The sequence below is a fragment of the Rhipicephalus microplus genome, chromosome 6, assembly GCF_043290135.1.
Source record: "Rhipicephalus microplus isolate Deutch F79 chromosome 6, USDA_Rmic, whole genome shotgun sequence".
Lineage (NCBI taxonomy): Eukaryota > Metazoa > Arthropoda > Arachnida > Ixodida > Ixodidae > Rhipicephalus > Rhipicephalus microplus.
In genome coordinates, this window is record NC_134705.1 from 159,585,344 (window position 1) to 159,605,801 (window position 20,458).

At 43.7% G+C, this 20,458-nt stretch overlaps 2 protein-coding genes across 3 annotated transcripts in view; both read right to left on the reverse strand.

Annotated features, from left to right (window-relative positions):
* Positions 1-20,458, reverse strand: part of LOC119167246 (papilin) — a 213,790-nt gene that overhangs the window by 75,428 nt on the left and 117,904 nt on the right. For both annotated transcript variants that reach the window (XM_037418696.2, XM_037418695.2), the window contains exons 4-8: positions 15,760-15,820; positions 7,001-7,103; positions 4,916-5,049; positions 2,617-2,740; positions 1,187-1,267 (exon numbers count right to left, since the gene is read on the reverse strand). In XM_037418696.2, coding sequence (XP_037274593.2) covers positions 1,187-1,267; positions 2,617-2,740; positions 4,916-5,049; positions 7,001-7,103; positions 15,760-15,820 — 503 coding nt within the window. The remainder of the gene's footprint in view (positions 1-1,186; positions 1,268-2,616; positions 2,741-4,915; positions 5,050-7,000; positions 7,104-15,759; positions 15,821-20,458) is intronic.
* On the reverse strand, positions 9,363-12,239 carry LOC119167247 (ATP-dependent DNA helicase DDX31). The gene has a single exon (XM_037418697.2). The coding sequence runs from the start codon at positions 11,988-11,990 to the stop codon at positions 9,876-9,878; it is 2,115 nt and encodes a 704-aa protein (XP_037274594.2). The 5' UTR covers positions 11,991-12,239; the 3' UTR covers positions 9,363-9,875.

Consider the following 20,458-nt stretch of genomic DNA (forward strand, 5'->3'; position numbering starts at 1 on the left):
TTAGAGCCCTTGGCTTTTGCATATAGGACGGGTAATTGGGGAACACCGTCGGGATAGCAGTTGGCAGTAGCATTCGCAGTTTGGTGCCTTTCTTATAGTCATTTTCGGTGACGTGAAGGGAACAAACCGAAGAGCGGTCACTGGGTACCCACCTCGTTTCTTTTCCGCCATATCCCTGCCGGGAGATGTTCGTGAGCCATGCTTGTCGTCGTTCAGCGCTCGATGGAAATTCATGGTAGCTCAAACCGGGATTTTTCTTTGCGTTCGACATGCACAGTGGAACACAGCAGTTTTTCGCACACTAACTGGCCACTCTAACTACCTAGCTGGACTGTGAGGCAGATCGCATCAAGCTGAACACGACTATATTTGTTTGGAGCATGTAACCTCATTCCGCGGCGAGAAATTGGCGCGAAAATGCCGCGTTCACCCTAGCGCGCCCGCGCGTCTCTTCGGCGTGTCCCCTACTACTAGCGCCCCCCGCGAAACTTGCGGCCGCAACTGTCAACAACGCTCGTCCTCCCTCGCCAATGCGCGGCGGCTCCACGCAGCAGGCCGCACCCTGTGCGCTTTGATCCAGCGGCCGTGAGTAAACAAAGTGAGACTAACATACGAGACAGAAGCTTTGTGCATACAATCGTTTGCTTGTCAGTCATCCATCTACCGCCGTTCAGAGGAGAGGACATGCATTCATGAAATAGGGCATTGTCCTAATGCTCCTTGCATACCGCGCATGCACTAAAAGTCCTTGCTTTCGAATACAATACTCTCCATAAACGGGAATCTCTGAAGCGGAATTCCTGCAACCAATGTGATTGGTTTTTGACTTGAATAGTGCACCAGTGTTCATCTTTAAGCAAGTAGGACTTCTATCAGGAACATGTTTTCCTGGTCTCTTCAAGTTTAATATATTGAGAGTCTCCCATAAGTTCCTGTTAGTGTGAAGAAGTGTTTAATTGTGAGTCAGCACTGAAGCTGAATGAACCTACACCCATTGTCTGCCTCGCACCGTGGTTTCAGAGGTGTGCTGTGGATTCAGTTTGGCAGCATCGATAGCACGACTCTACCTAGCAATCGGTTGTTAGAAGAAAAAACAAGGAAGCATATATCACCGCATGTACACGCATGCTCATTCATTATGTCGATCATGCCACAGATTGTTAATTGACGGGAACGACAGACTCACCGAGGTAGTTGTTTGTCGGAAATTTCTCTTCAATTCTGATGTTTGTGGCTCCCGATGGGATCAGCAGGATGTCGTTGTAGCCTGGGGAAGTGAAGGAACGTGCACAAAATCATCAGTTTCAATCAATCATTACCTTTTTGAGTATTATGTGTCGAAATCATAACATGACTATGAGGCACGCAGTAGTGCAGGACTGTTAATTTTTGACCAACTTGGTGTTTCTCCTTGTGCACCTAGGCGAAACCATGCAAACATTTTTCGCATTATGCCTGCCATCAAAGTGCGGCTCCCTTCACAGGGTATCGAACTCAGGACATCGAGCTCAATTGCGCAACGCCACAGCCATCAAGCAGCCGCTGTGAATGGAATGACCAGTTTCATAAGGAAGAGACTAGAATTGCTGTCAAGCTGTTCATCAATGAACTCGCTGCTTGTTTGCCATTTTCGAGATACGCTGACGAGCAAATTCAACAACGCAGTTTAAACGTCTGCAGTACTATATTTTTTCCCTCCATCTCTCCATTCTTATCCGAAACTGAATGACTCAAAGCTCAAGTAAAAGAGGCTTACGAGCTCTTCATGAATAAGGCATAATTTGCTGACGATACGGGTACATGAATCAGCCGCAACAGAACTTGTCCAGCAGTGCCCGATCACGAGCCGCTGCGACTGTGTTGCGTTGACGAGCAGTGCAACGGACTGCAAAGGGTCAATAAACTTGACTGCCTGGCTATTGCTGTATAAAGATGATGATTGCATAACCTGGGTAAATGGTCAGTGACAACAGTGATAGCTTGTCATTTCTTTCAGAAAAAGAATAGTTGCAAAAGCATATACATGAATCTCCCAAAAAATGTTATGTGATTCCACATCAAACAAGGCTGCATAGCTTTACTAGTTTTGTTTCTAGATACAGAGACTACATGGGCATGAAAATAATATGGCATAATATGTAGTGCCACGCGAGTGGTGGCAAGCAGACTAGAGTAAGAGACAAGTGTTGGTCACTTGCGGCATAAGACAGTCAGAACACTGGCACTTCAACTGCCTGGACGTTGTGGTCAAGGGTTCTTTTCGACCACAATCACACCTTTTTCCTCCACCTACCACCTTCATGTACTCAATAAAATAGCGACGACCGCAAGTCCAGGAGTCATGTCATCACATTAGTCAAATTACAAATCAATTAGAACAGAAATTAATGCGTAATGACCTGCTGAGCTATACATACCCAAAACTTATCTCCAGAACATCAACATCGCCATGAGGTGTTTGCATCAAATGCTTCATTTCCCATGCCAAAATATGTACTCCGAGGTCGCGAACTCGGCATATTCAAAACGTTATTCCATGGGTGAGGCAGGCGATGTGAAGCAGCACAACATTTTTCATGAGAAGTGCCTCATTTGAGAAAACCACGAGCGACTCACCGACTTCGAGGTTGTCCAAGTCGAAAACGCCCTCTATGGTGCTGCAACTTGTACCGTCCCCCCGACATACGCGGCACTTGTCCTCCACAGCATCTGAACCCAGCATCTTGTCACACCCAACAGGCTGGAGCAAAAGAGGACAGATAAATGAGTTGCATAACACGGTACTGCTTCACTGAAATTCGGTACAAAAATTAAGAAACCTTCACACTAACGATGTCTATAATGAGGGAAGTGCCTTCTTTGTTTTTCCTTATTTTTCCCTTTCTTTCTTCATCCTCTTTCTGCTTTTTGCCTCTTTTTACTTCTATTTCTCTCTCACTTTCTATCTTTCTTTTCCTAACGAACTAAAAAATATCGCAATATGTAGTAATGGGGTCCTAAACCTAATCTTGATATACTAAAAAGTGTACCAGTTCCGATGATATTTTGAATTCTTTCCACGCATGGAACTGTTCGAGGACAGCAGCATAACTGAGCTTAATTTTCCAGAAGCAGTTAAGACTCTGGTTTAGTACCATTTTCATGAAAATCAGCCAAAGTACCCACCTTGCATACATCAGGCGATAAACAACGTCTCTGTAATTATATACCAATGCCTTTTACACCTCATTCTTGAAGCATGTTGGAACACGTCATTCATAAACATGTCATCGAACTTCCTTGACTCCAATAATACACTATCATCAGCCCAGCTTGGTCTCCGTTGAGGTTAGATGTTGTACTGAAACGTAATCAGTTGATTTCATGCGTGGTATTGCTTATAATTTAGATGAAAGTAATCAAATAGATGTCATTTTTATTGATTCTCCGAAGCTTTTGATTTCGTAATTTATTCTAAGCTGCTGTTAAAACTCAATGTCATTCTGAATAACCCTCGTATCGTTTCTTGGATAGCCAGTTTTTCTCAGACGCACTCACAGTTTGCTTCTTTCAGCTCGACAGTTTCATTTCCCATTGTCACCTCTGATGTTCCACAGAAATCCGTACTAGGCACTTTATTATTTTTACTATGCATTAACAATTTACTTCATGGCATCTCCTCTAAAATAAAATTCAATGCAGATTATTGCACTCTCTATGAAACCATCAACTCTATTGACGATCAGTACCATCTTGTGCAATCACTCATGCCTTTTTATTAAGAGTGTAACGTGGCTAATGAACATTAACTGTACGAAAAAAGTTACGTCTTCTGCTAATTGGTGTAACCACTTCTCTTTTGATTGTTTTCAAGATGGTACCCCAACCTGACAAAGTTTCGCAGTATAAATGTTGAGGAGTAATTCTAACTGAACACCTTTTGTGAACTAGCCACATTGATAACAAAATGCGGTAATGCTCTATAAAAATTAGGTTATTCAAGCTGCAGCAAGCTTAAAGCCCCTTGTGGCACTAAACTGCATTTATATAAATCACTCATTCCCCCTGTTCTCGAATAAGCATTCGCGGCCTGGTTCACTTACAAACACTGTGAAATAGGCTTGCTATTGTGAATGGGAATGCACCGAAAAAAACACAAACAATAAAAAAGAGAGCACGAACAGGTACAGACTAACAGTTGTAAGCTTGCTATAGAACCCCCAATTCAGCGAAAATTTCAGTTTCATTTTTCATAACTACAGCCAAATTACTAAAATGTAGCTTTAAAATTTTTACGTGAAATCATGAACTAGTCCTCCTACCTTTTGTACGTTAACCTCATCACATTTACTGATGATAGTTGTGCCCGTAGTTCTCACATTAAACATGTAACAGCTTTCTTTGCTCATACCAATACTTTTAAATAGCTTTTTTCCATGCACAATAGAACTTTGGAACTCCCTGCCTGGTAAAATTCATTCCTTGTCACTAAAAGACTTAATAGTTGCAATCGGTGAACATATTACTGACATGTAATCAGCTTCATTTACTATTCGGATTTGTCATGAGAGTACTAGATTTACATGTTCTTGCATTTTATTGTTTTTTTATTGCCTAGTATTATGTAAATTCCCATTCCTGCTATTGCCCTGAATAGGGCTGCAGTGTGTACTATAAGCAAATAAAAAGAAATTTCACTTGTTTCCTCTTCATTTTTTTCCCTCCTTAATTGCCCAAATCGTCACAATGTTGCAAGTCTTGCACTCTATTTCTTGGTCGACCTCATCAGTAACTGCATCGCTAGTGAAGCTGGCATGACATGGTGAATTTGTGAGCAGCACAAATTTGTGGGAACATGCAAGTCATGATAAAAGTCGTCAGTAATCATTACACCCACAGATTTATCCGTGCACATCGATCATGCCTTGCTCATTACCATGCAAGCTCCATTGACACAAACATCAAGGCTGCCGTCATCGTGACACCGCGTGCCGTCGATGGTCTTCGCTGAATGTCGGTAGTAGAACCGCTCTCCTCTCGGCTTGCAGTTCAGCTCACACGGATTGGCGGCTAAAAGCGAGAAACCATGGGTCAATGACAATTCAAAGGACACTCACAGGCAACACGTCGGGGAGTTTGTCAAGTACATATCAGTTCAGTGGTGGCTGCATCGATATACACTTGACAGACTTTCTGAAAAGACACTTTCTTTAGAAAAGTGATACACTGCTGCTTTGAGGTAGTAAGTTCCATGGACCAATTATGCAACAATAATGAAATCTCTCCTAGAGACAACAAATGCATAATTTAGAGGGAATGATCTAAAACTTGAAGTGTTTTACCGACTTCGGAGATTGAGTTATGGCGGCGTAATGTTTGCTCCTTCACTTGTAGTTTACCACTCTATGGTGACACCAATGCACGAGACATGGTAACAAAGTGTGTTGCTTCCAGCCACCAGGAGTGCTGTACCTCCTGAAATACTCCTGAGGGACAACGAGGGAAAAATAGACTTTAAGCAGGTAGAATTAACTAGAAGGAGGTTATCTGATTGGTGGCTAAAGTCAAGGCACGAGTGAAAATTAAACCCTTCACTGCAAAGTACAAATCCTCAACCTCACTATTTAAAGGAAAAAAAAATAAATCTAGTTTTTGGTTTATTAAGTATTACGGCTTGGTGGAGCTAGCCACCACCCGATCTAAAGGGTACAGCCATATCCATCCATCCATCCACTAACACATAAGCCAGTTTGTTTTTACAACAAAAAGGATAGGTCATTTTGCATAATTTCCTCTGAAGCAATCGTTAATAAGGTGAACTAGATGCAAAAAATCAATCAAGAAAGTATAGATACCATCGCAATTTAAAGTGGCCTCCATTCTATCTTCCCAATTACTTAAACTGCAGCACTGACCTGCTGACAGCCACAGATAAAGAGTGTGTAACACACATTGCATCAGAAATCTTATGAAAAACCATCCATCGGTGTTCCTAGGCAGCCGACCATGGAGATACATTTGCTTCGGCTATAAACTACGTAGACAGACAGTTCTGTGCATTGTTGTATTCCATCTAAACACAACACTGCAGTCTATGTTTATGAGAATAAATGATACTCGAAGAATAAGGATGGATTAAGGGGCCTATTGGTTTAAAACCTGACGTTTGCCCTTGTGAGAACCAATCAGTAACCTGCAAGAGAAGCAAGTTTGCTCTCCAAAAGACAGAGCGACACGAGAAAAGGAGCCAAAGACATGTGCTGCCTTACGTAATTGAAAACAAAGTAGCCCAACAATGAATTTTAGAGTCTGTACACGAACTTCTGAAATCCAGGAGTTCCACCAGAGCACTATTGCACGACGTTACAGATGTTAAATGTTGCTTGTTTCTAACGTTATCGAATGTGTTAGTGTGGGCATACATGAAGGGGTATTGCTTCACTTACAATAGTGAACACAGGGTGAAAGAGCATTGGACAAAGACTGAGAAGAAGCGAGACACACACGAGCACTGATCTATCTGATCTTTGCCTTTGTCTTATGCACTGTTACCTAGTGTTGCAGCATCTATGCAAACGTATACGGAAGCAAAGTGTGGATACGCGCTAGTTGGTATTTCGTTTCACAGACTGAGCGCAAGGGAAGACACTACAACGAGACGAACGAAGATGAGCGCCGACATCCAACTGAACTCTATTCTGAACAACAAGCATTTTACGAAAACCACAGCGTGCGAAAAAAATCGCAGCATGTGATAAACGCCCCCTTCCAAAACACGAAGCTAACATGAGCAAGCACTCTGTCACATGCTGTCGTTTTCACAAGTTGCTTGTTCTTCACAATACAGTTCTGTAGGAACTCGGCGCTCGTCTCGTCCGGCCTCTTCCCTTGCGCTGTAATCACTCTATGAAACCCAGAGAGCTACCTCAGTGAACTAGATTGACCAAGAATGACTGCAGGTAACATTCCGAACGTATATGAGCTGTGACCTCAAGCACGTCCATAGTGTTGTCCCACTCACCTTTGTAGTAAGGCACCCAGCTGTAGTAGCGTCCTTCGAAGGCTATGCTGTTGAACCGAGCACATTGTTCTTCCCTGAAGTCTTTTGTGTGGTCTGGGCATTCCTAAATAAGAATGAAGCAAATAAGAATGGAGCAATAACGTGGCATTTTCAATACACAGTAATACGGAGAATGTGTTCGCTTGCACAGAAAGGGGTAGAGGTTAGGGAGGATTGTGTTAAGTGCACCAACTCGTTTGTCTTCATTAATGAAAAAAACACACGAAAGACATACATACACCAAGGGTCAAATGTTCACAAAGCACAGCTTCTGCAAGTGAGTTGAGCTTACTATCAGTTGGTGTACACAGTAAGAAGGCTAGGTTGCCCCCTTTCGTTAGTATATGCTAGAAGTTTGAATCCCAAACTGTGGATGCGTACTAGAGGCTTTTTTCAGGAACGCCAGTCTCTTCACTTTTGATAATAGATTGTGGGGTGTCACTATTGATGTTAACTTTCAACAGGCATGCTGAGGGAAAAACACTGATGAACCCTGACTGACAGACTTCAGTGCATATTAATCACAATCCCAACTGCACAGCACACTTTTTTGAAGAACAATACTGGTTATCTATCTTGACACTTATCTGAAGCACCATGACTAATGATTGGTACTGCAAAAGTATGCTGTTGCAACCAAGTCCTGACAGCAACACTACGCCTGGTACAAGTAAATAAGCCAAAAAGCTTGAGAGTTTAGCGATACCTCGGCAATTTCGCTCAGTCACAGCATCAAAGTGGGCAAGGCCATCTTTTTAAGCAGGACTTCATAAGAAATCCAGCATTGCAGTGCTTGTTGTGGTTATTGAAACACACGCATAGACATGCACTAGTACAATTCACGAGAGATGCGAAACCTTTTGCCAGATGCAATAACCATCACGCCAGCAACCTAATGATGATGGCCATTAGTGTAATGGGATAAATTGATAGGCATGGAGAGCTTGGTCTTGAGCTTTCGACGGTGCAGCAAAAAAAAATTTGCAATCCTCAAGCAGAAGCATCCACTGTGAAACAAGTCTGCTTGTTGTAGTACAAGCTTCCAGCTTTTCCAGTACATAGCCATATTTTAAAAGAACCTAGGTACAAGACAAGCACACACGCCTACATCACTTTTCAACCGATTTACAGTTTGCACATAAAACGTATTTTTTTTCTATGTAGGGACAGTACCAAATCCTGCATTGTCTCGTTCAATTGAGCATGATATGTGGGGTTTAACGTCCCAAAACCACTATATGATTATGAGAGACGCCGTAGTGGAGGGCTCCGGAAATTTAGACCACCTGGGGTTCTTTAACGTGCACCCAAATCTGAGCCTACAACATTTCCGCCTCCATCGGAAATGCAGCCGCCGCAGCCGGGATTTGAACCCGCGCTCTGCGGGTCAGCAGCCGAGTACCTTAGCCTCTAGACCACCGCGGCGGGGCTCGTCAATTGAGCAGTATTTAGTCATGGACAAATGCTATTAGCTCCCAAATATGCACAAACTCTCTTATCGATAGTCGCACTATTGCAGTGTCAATACAAAAAGCGCGACATATTAACAGGCATTGAAGAGGTACTGCTACACTATACACTACCAAAAAATCTGCTTTCGGTATTTCTCAAATCTGCATTAGAGGCTTCTTAAAACTCAGCAGGCACACTACAAATTGTGTGAAAAATATTACCCTGTAACAAAATGTGAATTTTGGGTGTAATAAAAACTAAACAAAATATGGTACCATGGAAATAAAAGCTCAGCCTTAGTGCTTTCGGCGTGAAAAGTGCTAAACTGAAGCAAGCATTCTCATCCTCCATTTAAAGGTGGTGTAAACAAACGTTCAGAAGCCGGGTTAGTTAGCTAAGAGCCAGTTTCTAACGTGTTAAGTATACGAAACCTAGTCTCTCCGAACTGAGAAAGAACAAGATAAGCTAAGGTAAACTTGTGGATGGTCCAGCAAAGTACCAGAGAACATATAAAACAGCATCTGCGTTATACTTCAGCCTGATGACGTGATGAATCGCCTGATGTTCGCTTACAAGTCCATGCTCTACAAGTTACTGTGACACTTCAATACTTGCCACTTTCCGGACTGTTTACTTGACCTAATAATTGATGTTTGCTACAGGACATACTCTGTGGCAAGTTAATATAAGCACAAAAGAAAGGCACTTAAAAGGGGTGCCTTCCTTTCAACCTGGCGTGAAATGTGTTGTCACTAAACAGGTTAAAAACTGTTCATTCTAAACCTTTCTTTCTTTATGTTAGAGGTGCTGCATAAGAATTGCCACTTTCCACTACTGTAACACAGCAGACAAAAAGACAGAAACAATCGAGTGAAATGGTATGTCTTTAATGTTTGTTTTATGACTTAAAATCTGCCACTGTACACTCACAGTACAACAGTCGACAGTTCGTCACAGTACTAACCTTACTGTGCAAATATTGTATCAGTGTGATTAACGTATAAAAGCACAAAACCTAGAAATGTTATGCACATATTATGATCCCCGTATTGCTGTTCACGGCTGCAGAATATGCTATTGTGACAGGACATTTACAACCACAACCCACTAATTGACAATTTGGCAATCATGACAAAGTTTAGTTTCTAAGTTGCAAAGCTGTTGCCTTTGCACTGCACAAAGATTCGGCGATACACAGGTATAGCGCTTTACAAATGCACAAAAAAAAGATCCAGACATATATCGAAATGTCTACATCACCAAAACTTCTGCATACAGTTTAAGTTTCGTTAATTTACGAGTAACATTATGTTTACACTGTCAAGTGTTTGCACTGCACCACCATGCGCACTTGCACCAAACATCAATGCTCTCGAACATATGCTTAATCGCTCTGAACATGTTTCTTTCTCTTCTTCTTCGATGACACAAGACCACTGTCATACTCTGAAATCTTCACCCTCTTGACAGGTGGCCTCAGCTGTTTCACACGCCTGTCAGACGGTCTGAAACGAGTGCTGCCGCGTCCAAAGCGATGCCCCGGAGTGTCCTGTGCTGGATGTGCTGCCCATTGCGCACCGAGAGCGCTGGGAGTCTCCCTCAGACAATACGCCTTGGCGAGGTGACCCAGATGCAAGGCCTTGAACGACACCACATGCCTCATGGCGCGTGGGTAAGATGCGTACGAACGGATGTGACTCAAAAAGCCCTTCTTCGCCATTTCCTGCAGAGCCGTCTCCTTGTACACCTCGCTTTCGAAGATGAGCTGAAGTGCAGTCACAAAGTCCTCCATCGTCTTCAGCTTTTGTCCCGGATCAGTCCTGGCCTCGAGAATGTGCGACTTGATAGTGAACACCTTAGACAGGATGTCTTTGAGATCCATCTGGTCCAGCTGAATGTTGCGCTGTGCAAGGACATCTAGGAAGCCGACCTCTGAGGGAAATAGCAGGAGAACGACTTTTCCTTTGGCTCCAATGCGAGCAGTCCTTCCGGCACGGTGGACGTACTCTTCGGGACGCAGGGGCACACAACACTGGACAATAAGGTCCACCTGAGGAACGTCTATGCCCCTCGATGCCACGTCGGTTGTGAAGAGAACACCAGACGTTGCCTCCCGGAACCGGTTGAACACTTCGGCACGGTCGTGCTGCGTCATTTCGCCATGTAGCCGGACAAAGTCAATCCGCTTGTCCGTGTCTTCAAGCATTACGCCCAGGACCGAGGAGAAGAGAGCGTGCTCGAAGTCAACAGAGTCCTGAGTGGCCAGGAACACGATGACCTTGCCCCGTTCGGCTGCTACGCAGGCTTCAAGAAGAAGGCAGCATAGAGCCATCTGGGAGAGCTTGACAGGGACCTGGAGGTAGTACTGGCTCAGGCCTGGTGGCAGGACAAATTCTTCGAGTTCATTGGCGCCCGACTCAACGGCTACGTCAACGGTCATTGGATCTTCGAGCGTCAGGCCAGCCAGCTTCTCCACACCTTTTGTCAGTGTCGCCGACAGGAGTACACTGGTCCCTTCGACTCGTATTTGCTCCTTCCAGAGTGTGACTATCTTTGAGATCGACTCTTCGAAGCCGAGTTCGAGCATTCTGTCGGCCTCGTCTATGACTAGCCACGAGGCGTTGGCGAGTGAGAACGACTCAGTGTGTTCCAAGTGGTCCATGAGCCTGCCTGGAGTGCCTATTACAATGGATAGCCCCTTGCGGAGTCGCGCCTTCTCGGACTTCTTCTTCTCCCCACCCATCAGAACACCCGGAACAACCCAGGTGCAAGCCTTGCTAAGCTTCTCGAACCACTCGTACGTCTGCAGCGCCAGCTCCCGGGTAGGCACGATAACCACGGCTCTGACACCATCGGCGCGCGTCAACTTGGGTCGTATGTCCTGTAGACAGTGGAGAATAGGCAGCGCGTACGCCAGCGTCTTACCGGAGCCCGTGTGCGACTTGATCAGGGTGTCGCGGCGGCCGAGGAGCGCCGGAATGGCTAGCTTCTGCACTTCGGTGGCGGTTGTGATCTGGAATCGATCGCGGAGGCAAGCGACGAGGTGCGGGTGAACGCCGAACTCCGAGAACTGCGACGACGAGAAGACAGGCTCCTTTTTGGCTTCGACGGCGGTTGGCGTCGTCTGCTGTTGCTCTTCGAGCGAGCCCTGCACGCCGAACAACGAATGAGTGAAGTTCTTTCTCTGTTTCTGCGGCAAAGGAGGCCGCTCGCCTTTGGCCCTCTTCGCGTCACCGCCGAAGTTGCGTTCCGAGTCGTCATCACGACTTCGCCCAACGGCGAATCGCTCACCACCGAACTTGAACGTGACTTTTTCCGGTTTCGCTGACGACCCCTGGGTTGGTGCCTGCTTTCTTTTAACAGCTCCAGGCGTCGGTGTAGCTTTTCTGGCGTCGCCTCCACGAAATGTTGCCGCGTTGTTAGAAGCAGCTGGCAAACGTTTCTTCCGAGGCTGGAACTCGGTGTTGAGGTTGAGAACGAGATCACCGCTGCCTTCCATGGTCAGCCACGTGAGCTTGCGTGCGAATGCTTGAACGGCTTCTTCGCGGTTTACCACGCGACCTGAAAGCAAGTGCAACGCTCTCCAAGCTTCATGTTGGTTCGCAAAGGTTGCTAACACTTCTAAGCGTATTGCATGGTGAACACATGACGCGAAAAACGTTCCGCGTTACGAACACGCTTTCGCCAGAAAAAACGGTGCCGCCGCAAAAGCACGCTGCGAGCGAAAGCACCGGTAGAGAAAGCAAGGCTTAACACAAGCTCGCTTAATAAGTGTTGCTTCACTGCTTTACAGAGGGCGCAAGCAACGCACTCACAACGTTTTTGTAATCATTTTTACTCGCTAAGAGATGGCGCTACCAAACTAATACTCAGGTTTGTTTGAGAAGTTTTACTCGCTTCATTCCTCCAGTTACCTAGTAATAAGCGCGTTATACAAAATTTATTGGCAGTGATGTGTTGTTCACGTCACTGCTTTAGAACGCAATCACGACTGTCGTATTCTACTCTTCTGCTTCATTCGGCACCTGGAAATTTAATACGCTAGCTTCATGCCACCCTACGTGGGCAAGTAATAGTGAAGTCAGCGATTTTGCCTTCGAAGAGAATTACTCTGTGAACGTTGATACACTTCGAAGGCACATTCGATTATTTCATTGTTACAGTACTTGTCAAAAGCAAATATGATTCACTTCAACAATTGCCGAACCCATTCGAGCGAAAACCGTTGCGTTTGAGATATATGAGCGAATTGTGGTAACTGATCGAAATGGTAGTCGTAACTTTCATTAGATAGATAGATAGATAGATAGATAGATAGATAGATAGATAGATAGATAGATAGATAGATAGATAGATAGATAGATAGATAGATAGATAGATAGATAGATAGATAGATAGATAGATAGATAGATAGATAGATAGATAGATAGATAGATAGATAGATAGATAGATAGATAGATAGATAGATAGATAGATAGATAGATAGATAGATAGATAGATAGATAGATAGATAGATAGATAGATAGATAGATAGATAGATAGATAGATAGATAGATAGATAGATAGATAGATAGATAGATAGATAGATAGATAGATAGATAGATAGATAGATAGATAGATAGATTAAAATGACGCCACATAAGAAATGACATCCCAACAAGAGTGGATAATCCTGACCGTATTCAACTAGTCAAGAAAACACGTAGCAATTTTTATGCTTACTTATCCTGTGGCTAAATTCACTCAAGGCTGAATACTGACAAAAGGAAAAAAAATAGCGAAAGGGGAAGTTGACTAACTTTCACAAGCTATTGTTGCACTCCCAGCAAACTTCACGAGCGTCAGCCATTCCCCACAACATTCCTGCCCAAGATGGCAACGAACTCTAGGAGAGAAATATAACCCTAGCAGACGACGCCCAACGGCGTGAGTAGCCACACTTCTGCGGCTTGTACCGCGGGAGCGGTCGTCTGCCAATCATGGCTTCAAGACATACTCCTTTTCACGCACACGCATCTGCTTTGCATTGCAGAAGAGCAACTCCATAACTCGTTCTTTCGTTTATTTATTCTTTTCGCACTTATATCTGCAACTGAACACCCCACACGCGCGAGGCAAGGCGATAACACGCGGTCACACCCTCGTGTTATACATATTTGATAACACATGTGTACGCTCTTCATTCTGCCTCCTTTCGCTTACGCTCACTTGTTTTGCATCAAGTTGAATCGACGAGGCTGCTGCAGTCCGGAAGTCGCAGATCAAGCCAACACGTTGTATACGTAAGCAGACCCTGCAGCGTTCTTTTGTAGTTCATCAAGTCGAGTCAACAACACGCGTGGCGCTGTATTTATGAGGGCGCCTTTACTATGCGGACAACACGGCGTCGCGGAAGTTAGGGAAGCTTCAACGGTGTTTTTTGTATAAGTTAAAATAGGGCCAAGTCGTACTCGCAAACTGTTGCAGGTCGACAACCACGTGGCAGTTTCCTTGGACAATTAGTGCCGAAGTTTCGGGCCATGTTTACGAATTCACCATTTGTCAGCTACGATTGGTCCGTGGGGCTTCTACAGCCTCTCCCATTGGTTCAGACTGCCGTCATTGTAGAATTTGACAATATGCCGAAAAATCGGCAACGTCTGCGGAATAGGTCGTCATGATGTGGTCAGCTGTACCACGGGGGGGAAGGGGGGTCCTGCGGCTTTTACCTACTCCCCTTCAACAAAATTTTCGCGTGTCCCCCTCTGCCCCCCCCCCACCACAGCAAACATAGTCACAACAGAATGCATGGGATACCCGTCTTTCTGCCCCCTTGGATGAACTCACTCATTGTGGGTGCCCCACCAAAGATATATCTGCATGTTACACTGCAAATGTCGTTGAAAGACGATAGTCTTGCGTCTGGAGAGAATGAACAAAACGTTTATTTGATGTTCTGCGCAAGAAAATTGGTGAATGGCGTTATGAAGGCGCTGCGTCAGAGTGCCTCGAGTGTGCAGCGGAAGCGAACGAGCGCATCGAGTTACGTCACACGTGAGACATGAGCGCTATCTGGCAGTTATTTTAGAAAACGAATCGCGCGGCGGGCGCGCCCGTCTTGTAGGCGAGAAGGTGTAGAACGCAAGGCGACGGGTAAGTGCCGCCACCGTGTCGTCTTAGCAAAGCGTTGGAAACGCTTGCCTTTTCGTGCAAGCGTTGCATTATCAGCGCAGCGTGATGAACGCTACGGTTCTTACAATTACTTGTGTATGCCTTTTCTAGTATAAAGGCACACATACAGAATATTGACGTGTTGTTATGGTGCCTCAGATATGCACAATGATCGCTTTTTAATTGGAAATCACACAAACACGAACGCAAATTCTTTAGCAATACTGGTGGGCGTTGCGGATGGAATCCGCCATTAGGGGTATCATTTGGTGTCGTTTGGGGCACCGTTAAAAGCGTATAAACAGACAACTGTACAGACAGGCAGACCAAAATCTTTGCGTCGAAGGTCCCCAAGAAAGACTATCGTCTTTAAAAATCGCGGCACTGCCCCTGCTGTACATCAGAAACAAGTACTGCCAGATGAGCCGGGTCTAAGTTTTCGACAGCGAGCTCTGTCATGGCTTATCCCACAAAGTGTTTAATGAGTCTATATATCTATATTAACTTTTTACCCCTCAGTATGTTCTTAGTAAAGATGCGACTCAGTGCCATATGTATTATTTCTTGTGACAAACTGCCGCGAAATATTACTGCGGCTAGCACTGTCAACAATTAACTGACTGATGTCAGCCTTCTGTTCATCGGTAAAGAAGATACTTATTGACACAAAGGATTATTCGACCTCGAGAACTCTCGTTGGGTAAAAATGGTGGCTTTATGGGCACCGTGTTTTTTTTTAATTTCTTTAAGCTATACAGGAGCCAAGCACAATGCATTTACGTAGTGAAATAGTTATATCAAATTTGTGAAAGGGTAAACAAATCACAGGAGACATTGTTACGCGAAAATTGTACAAACTGTGTAGGTAATCTTTGCACTTCACAAAAAGGTGATTAGATTTCTTGTGAAGGTGGTTCGCAATATGTATCTATAGGAAGCACTCGTGCATGGAAAGTAAACCTTCATGCATTTTACACGTCGCAGTTTCAATTAACTTGTTTGTTTCCCTCCGTATTTTAGCCGCGTTTTAAAAAACTTTTAATGGTGAACACTAGCCCGTGTTCATCGATCTTGTTGTAACATAACGAAGACGATATGTTGTAATCGGAATAACTTACCTCGACGTTGCAGGAGAAGTACCTCTTAGATGGACCGACGCAGCCGTGGGATCCGTCAGCTCTGAAATATGAGATAAAAGGGAGATGGCACGGTCGACATTTAGTCTACACGCCGGAAGGTCGGGCGAAATCTCGAACTGTACTTTTCGTACGGACAGCGTCTCAGGATGAGTAATATTTTTTTTCTTCTTCCCGCTTAAAGTTATCTTCTTGGATGCGTGATTTACAACAGAGCTTGGTTATCCATGATCGAGATTCGCCGTGTGTCGTAGACAGGAATTGATCCTCATCATTAACCAGCGCGAACTCAGTTACAGCGCAGTAGAATATAAGCTCAATCACCACCCAAGCACACTGTACAGATCGTTAAGCATGCACTTCATGCGAACTTTCTAAATACGTCAGCATAGTCATTTAATACTATTATTATTATTATTATTATTAGTAGTAGTAGTAGTAGTATTCTAGTGCTATTATTATTCTGTGCTATAAGTAGCTATGTTCTGCGCTATGTTTCTTTGTATAGTTCAATCATGTGTTTTTTGCTTTTTTTCTATTTTAAACATTGTATCCAGTTTGATGTCCTTTGTCGCTGTGTTACCGCTTGCGCAAGTATGTAGGTATGTCACACAATTGGTCCCTCTACTAGCCAGTTAGGCTATGGGACCAAACAAGTGTTTGCGAAGTTTTTTGTTACATGGATGTGAAAGTTACAATAAAAAAAACGAAGAAATTAAACGAGCGGCCCCTCGTGGGTGTTTGCCGCCCGCGTGTTCATGTTGCATCACGCACATGCTCTTGACTAAATACTCTGTCCTAAGCTTAGAGGTGGTGTTATAGCCACCACATTTTATAACTTCAAAGTATCGCCTGGCAGTGCTGCGATTACTGTAACGCGCACATCATTTCTCGGGCTAATCGTTGCCGTCTTCTTTTTTCTTTTTTTCAGCGGAAGTTGCATGGAGTGGCGTTTGTCTAGTTTACGCGGCACACACGCGTTGTTTATGTTGATGGTAGTGTTTTGATAGACCACGCAGATTTCGGTGACACGTACTCCTTTGTTGGGCTAACTATTGCCTTAATTTATAAAGGACAAGTGCAGAGCATGGGGAATTCACCAATTGTCTGTGGCGCGCGAGGCCGTTTGGGATGCCCACGATTCTTGGCCAATCCCCCACAGTGGGTATGCGCCACTAACAATAAGAGAACAACAACAACAACAACAACGACAACAAGCGTACAACCACGAATTTCGGACATGAAAGGCACGACCAACGACAGATCCGCTCTTGAAAGAAAGGTACAGTACCTATGCGGTTCTGATGATGACAAAACAGAAGAGAAAGAAAGAAAGAAACAAAGAAAGAAAGAAACAAAGAAAGAAAGAAAGAAAGAAAGAAAGAAAGAAAGAAAGAAAGAGAGAAAGAAAGAAAGAAAGAAAGAGTGAAAGAAAGAAAGAAAGAAAGAAAGAAAGAAAGAAAGAAAGAAAGAAAGAAAGAAAGAAAGAAAGAAAGAAAGAAAGAAAGAAAGAAAGAAAGAAAGAATAAAAGAAACTGGTTTTACAGAGCTTAAAAGCAGCGCACATCTACTCCCTTGCAAGTTTGCTTTATTTCTCTTCTGGCGTTAGCGGTGAGCCGCCAAGAGTGATGCGGTTGCCGGTGGCGCCTCGTCACGGCGGGGGCACGAAATGCGCGGCTAGCATGCGCAACAACAAAAGCGCACGCTGTGAGGGAAAGTCCGTGAAAGTGAGATAACAGATAGCTCGAGCTCTTTTTTTTTTTTCCATACCCTCCCTCACTGGCCTGTCTTCTTACATGCGTATTTATATGCGCAAACACACGCGGAAATAAAAAAAAAACCTAAAGTCCTGTGGAGGCCGAATACGGGCGTCCCAGCAGAGGAGCGTCCTCTTCCTTCGTTGAGTTGGCTGCCGAAAAAGTGTGGCAGATCGGTCACGATTTCTGTTCCTAGGAGCGGACCACGTTTGGTTCAAAGCGATATGTGAAGCATCAGATTTCTCCTTGCCAATAAGCGTAACCGGATGGGAGCTTCCCCATATCTTTACACTTTGCATGTGTGTTAACGCGCATACATACAAACACAAGCGCAAACCTATACTTGGGGAAGGAGCAGGGTCAGACCCGCCGACCCAGAAAATTTTCTCGCTCCGCCGCAGGTTATTACTAGTCAATAGTGTAGTGATTTTTTGCTGTATTGCTTCACCGTAGCGTCATAGACAAACATTAATAACAAAGCCAACGTTACTAACGCCACAAACAGATGGTACAATACGCAGTACTCCATGATGATGTTGATGATGGTAATCATCATCAATATCATTTAATGGTGCCATAGAATGGTACGGTCTCGAATTTGCCTAGATTTGAAGAAGGAACGACAGAAACTGATACGCAAGAAGCCAATCAATGAACTAGCACTGAGAGGGAAAGTACAGGAATTCAGAGTCTCGTTTCAGAACAGGTACTCTGCTCTCATCGAGGAAACCAGCCTTAGAGTCGACGCAATAAATGATGGTAAACTACCCCATATTGACTCATGTGACGAAAATCACCTCGAACCAGTCTCTGTAACTGAAGCAGGCGTACTCAATCTCTTGCTAAGTCTTGACATAAAGAAAAGCCCTGGCCCTGACAAGATTCCAAACCAATTCCTAAGAAGGTATGCCGAATGGATAGCAAAGTATTTATATGTCATCTTCAACAAATCCCTCCTGACAGGTACTGTCCCAAAAGAATAGAAGAAGGCAAAAATAATCCCGATACCTAAATGCGATAACACAAATGATGAATCAAACTACAGACCAATATCTTTAACATGCACAGTATGCAAAATTTTGGAACACATAATTCTTAAACATTTGACCACTTACCTCGAGCAAAAACGCTGTTTGTCACCTTCCACACATGGGTTTCGTGGAGGGCTATCGACAGTAACTCAGCTAGCTGAACTGATACACGACTTGTCTTCGAGCATTGATAACCAAAAACAAGTAGACCTCATCCTACTAGACTTTTCAAAAGCTTTCGATCGTGTCTCACACAAAAAATTAATTAATAAACTTCAGTCAGCTATAGGAAATTGCTCGATTGTTCGCTGGATTAAAAATTGCCTATCTGATAGAACACAGTACGTCGAGATAAATAATGAAACTTCCTCTATAGCAGCAGTAACTTCCGGAGTACCTCAAGGCAGCGTCCTAGCACCTTTGCTGTTTCTTATATTTATTTATGACTTACCGCTGAATATTCCTGTTACCGTAAAGCTTTTCGCCGACGATTGCATACTGTACAATGAAATTAACTCCCACGAAGATCATATAGCGCTAAACAATGCCCTAGAAACCGTGTCAAAATGGTGCGATGATTGGCAAATGACAATTAACGCCAAAAAATCCGCTCTTCTGACAATAACTAGAAAAAAAACAGGTCTACTTTCCCCTACATCATTAATAACATTCCCCTGCTACGAGTTTACGAACATAAATACCTCGGCCTAACAATAACCCAGGATCTCAGGTGGGACTCCCACATATCCATAGTAACCTCAGCTGCGTTACGGCGCTTGATGTTCCTTAGACGACGCCTTCGACTAGCTCCTGCAGAAACAAAACTAATTGCGTACGAAACGTTCGTCAGACCTGTGTTAGAATACGCCAATATTGTCTGGTTCCCATTTTCTGTCACCAAAATTAACAAGTTAGAAGGAATTCAGAGGAAAGCAATTAGGTTTATATACAATAAGTATCAATTTTCTGACTCACCCACTGAACTTATTAAAAAAGCTGGAATCCTAACTCTTCAAAACCCAGCCAAATTAGCACGACTACGGTTCATGTACCAACTGATACACGGAGAGATAAAGATTAATACATCCAAATACATTTCTATTGCACAAACAAGACTGACACGTCACACACATTCTGAAATGCTTGACGAGTGCTCATTTCACACAGATTCATTTAAATATTCATTCTTCCCATTGGCAATAAGGGAATGGAACCGGCTGAGACCTTCTATACTTCACTGTACTTCACTGGATAATTTTACCGCGGCAGTAAAAGAGCATTTACAAGGCGACAACGAATAACCCGTCTACATTGCAGACTCTCTGAATTACTCGTGTTCTGTACGAATTTTGTGTTTTTGTTAAATCAATAAAGAAGGTAGTTGTTGTCAGGTTGTCATAGGTACGAGTATGAACATTGATTGTTGTTTTATTCTATATACTGCGGGACTTGTTTGTCATGCTCGTCACACTAGGTACGATGCAAATTATGTTACGCCTTTACTGTTCATTCCTTTTTCAAACAATTACCCTGTGCTAAAAAGTGCCTAGCCTTCAACATGTATTCCCCTCGTGTATGTATGTGTTATAACTTGAAAGCCCAAATGATTCGTTTTTTTTCTTTCTTTCTTTTTATTGTTCACATTCTATGAAACGCCCTTCCTGCTAAAATCCCAAATGGGATTAGCAGTATCTGTAAATAAATAAATAAATAAATAATCTGACGAGGATCATTACGGAGTGTGCAGTGGAAGTTGGATGTGCGGTACTTAGACGGCACAGGTAAGCTGCTCCAGGATACGAAGAACCTCATTAAGAAGCGTCATAACATGAAAGTCTCAAATACAACAGACAAAATAGAATTGGCAGAGCTGACGCAATTGATTAATAATTG

What these genes read in the sequence shown, in the direction of transcription:
- LOC119167247 (XM_037418697.2), bottom strand. Translation starts at nt 11,990, where the DNA reads ATGGAAGGCAGCGGTGATCTCGTTCTCAACCTCAACACCGAGTTCCAG.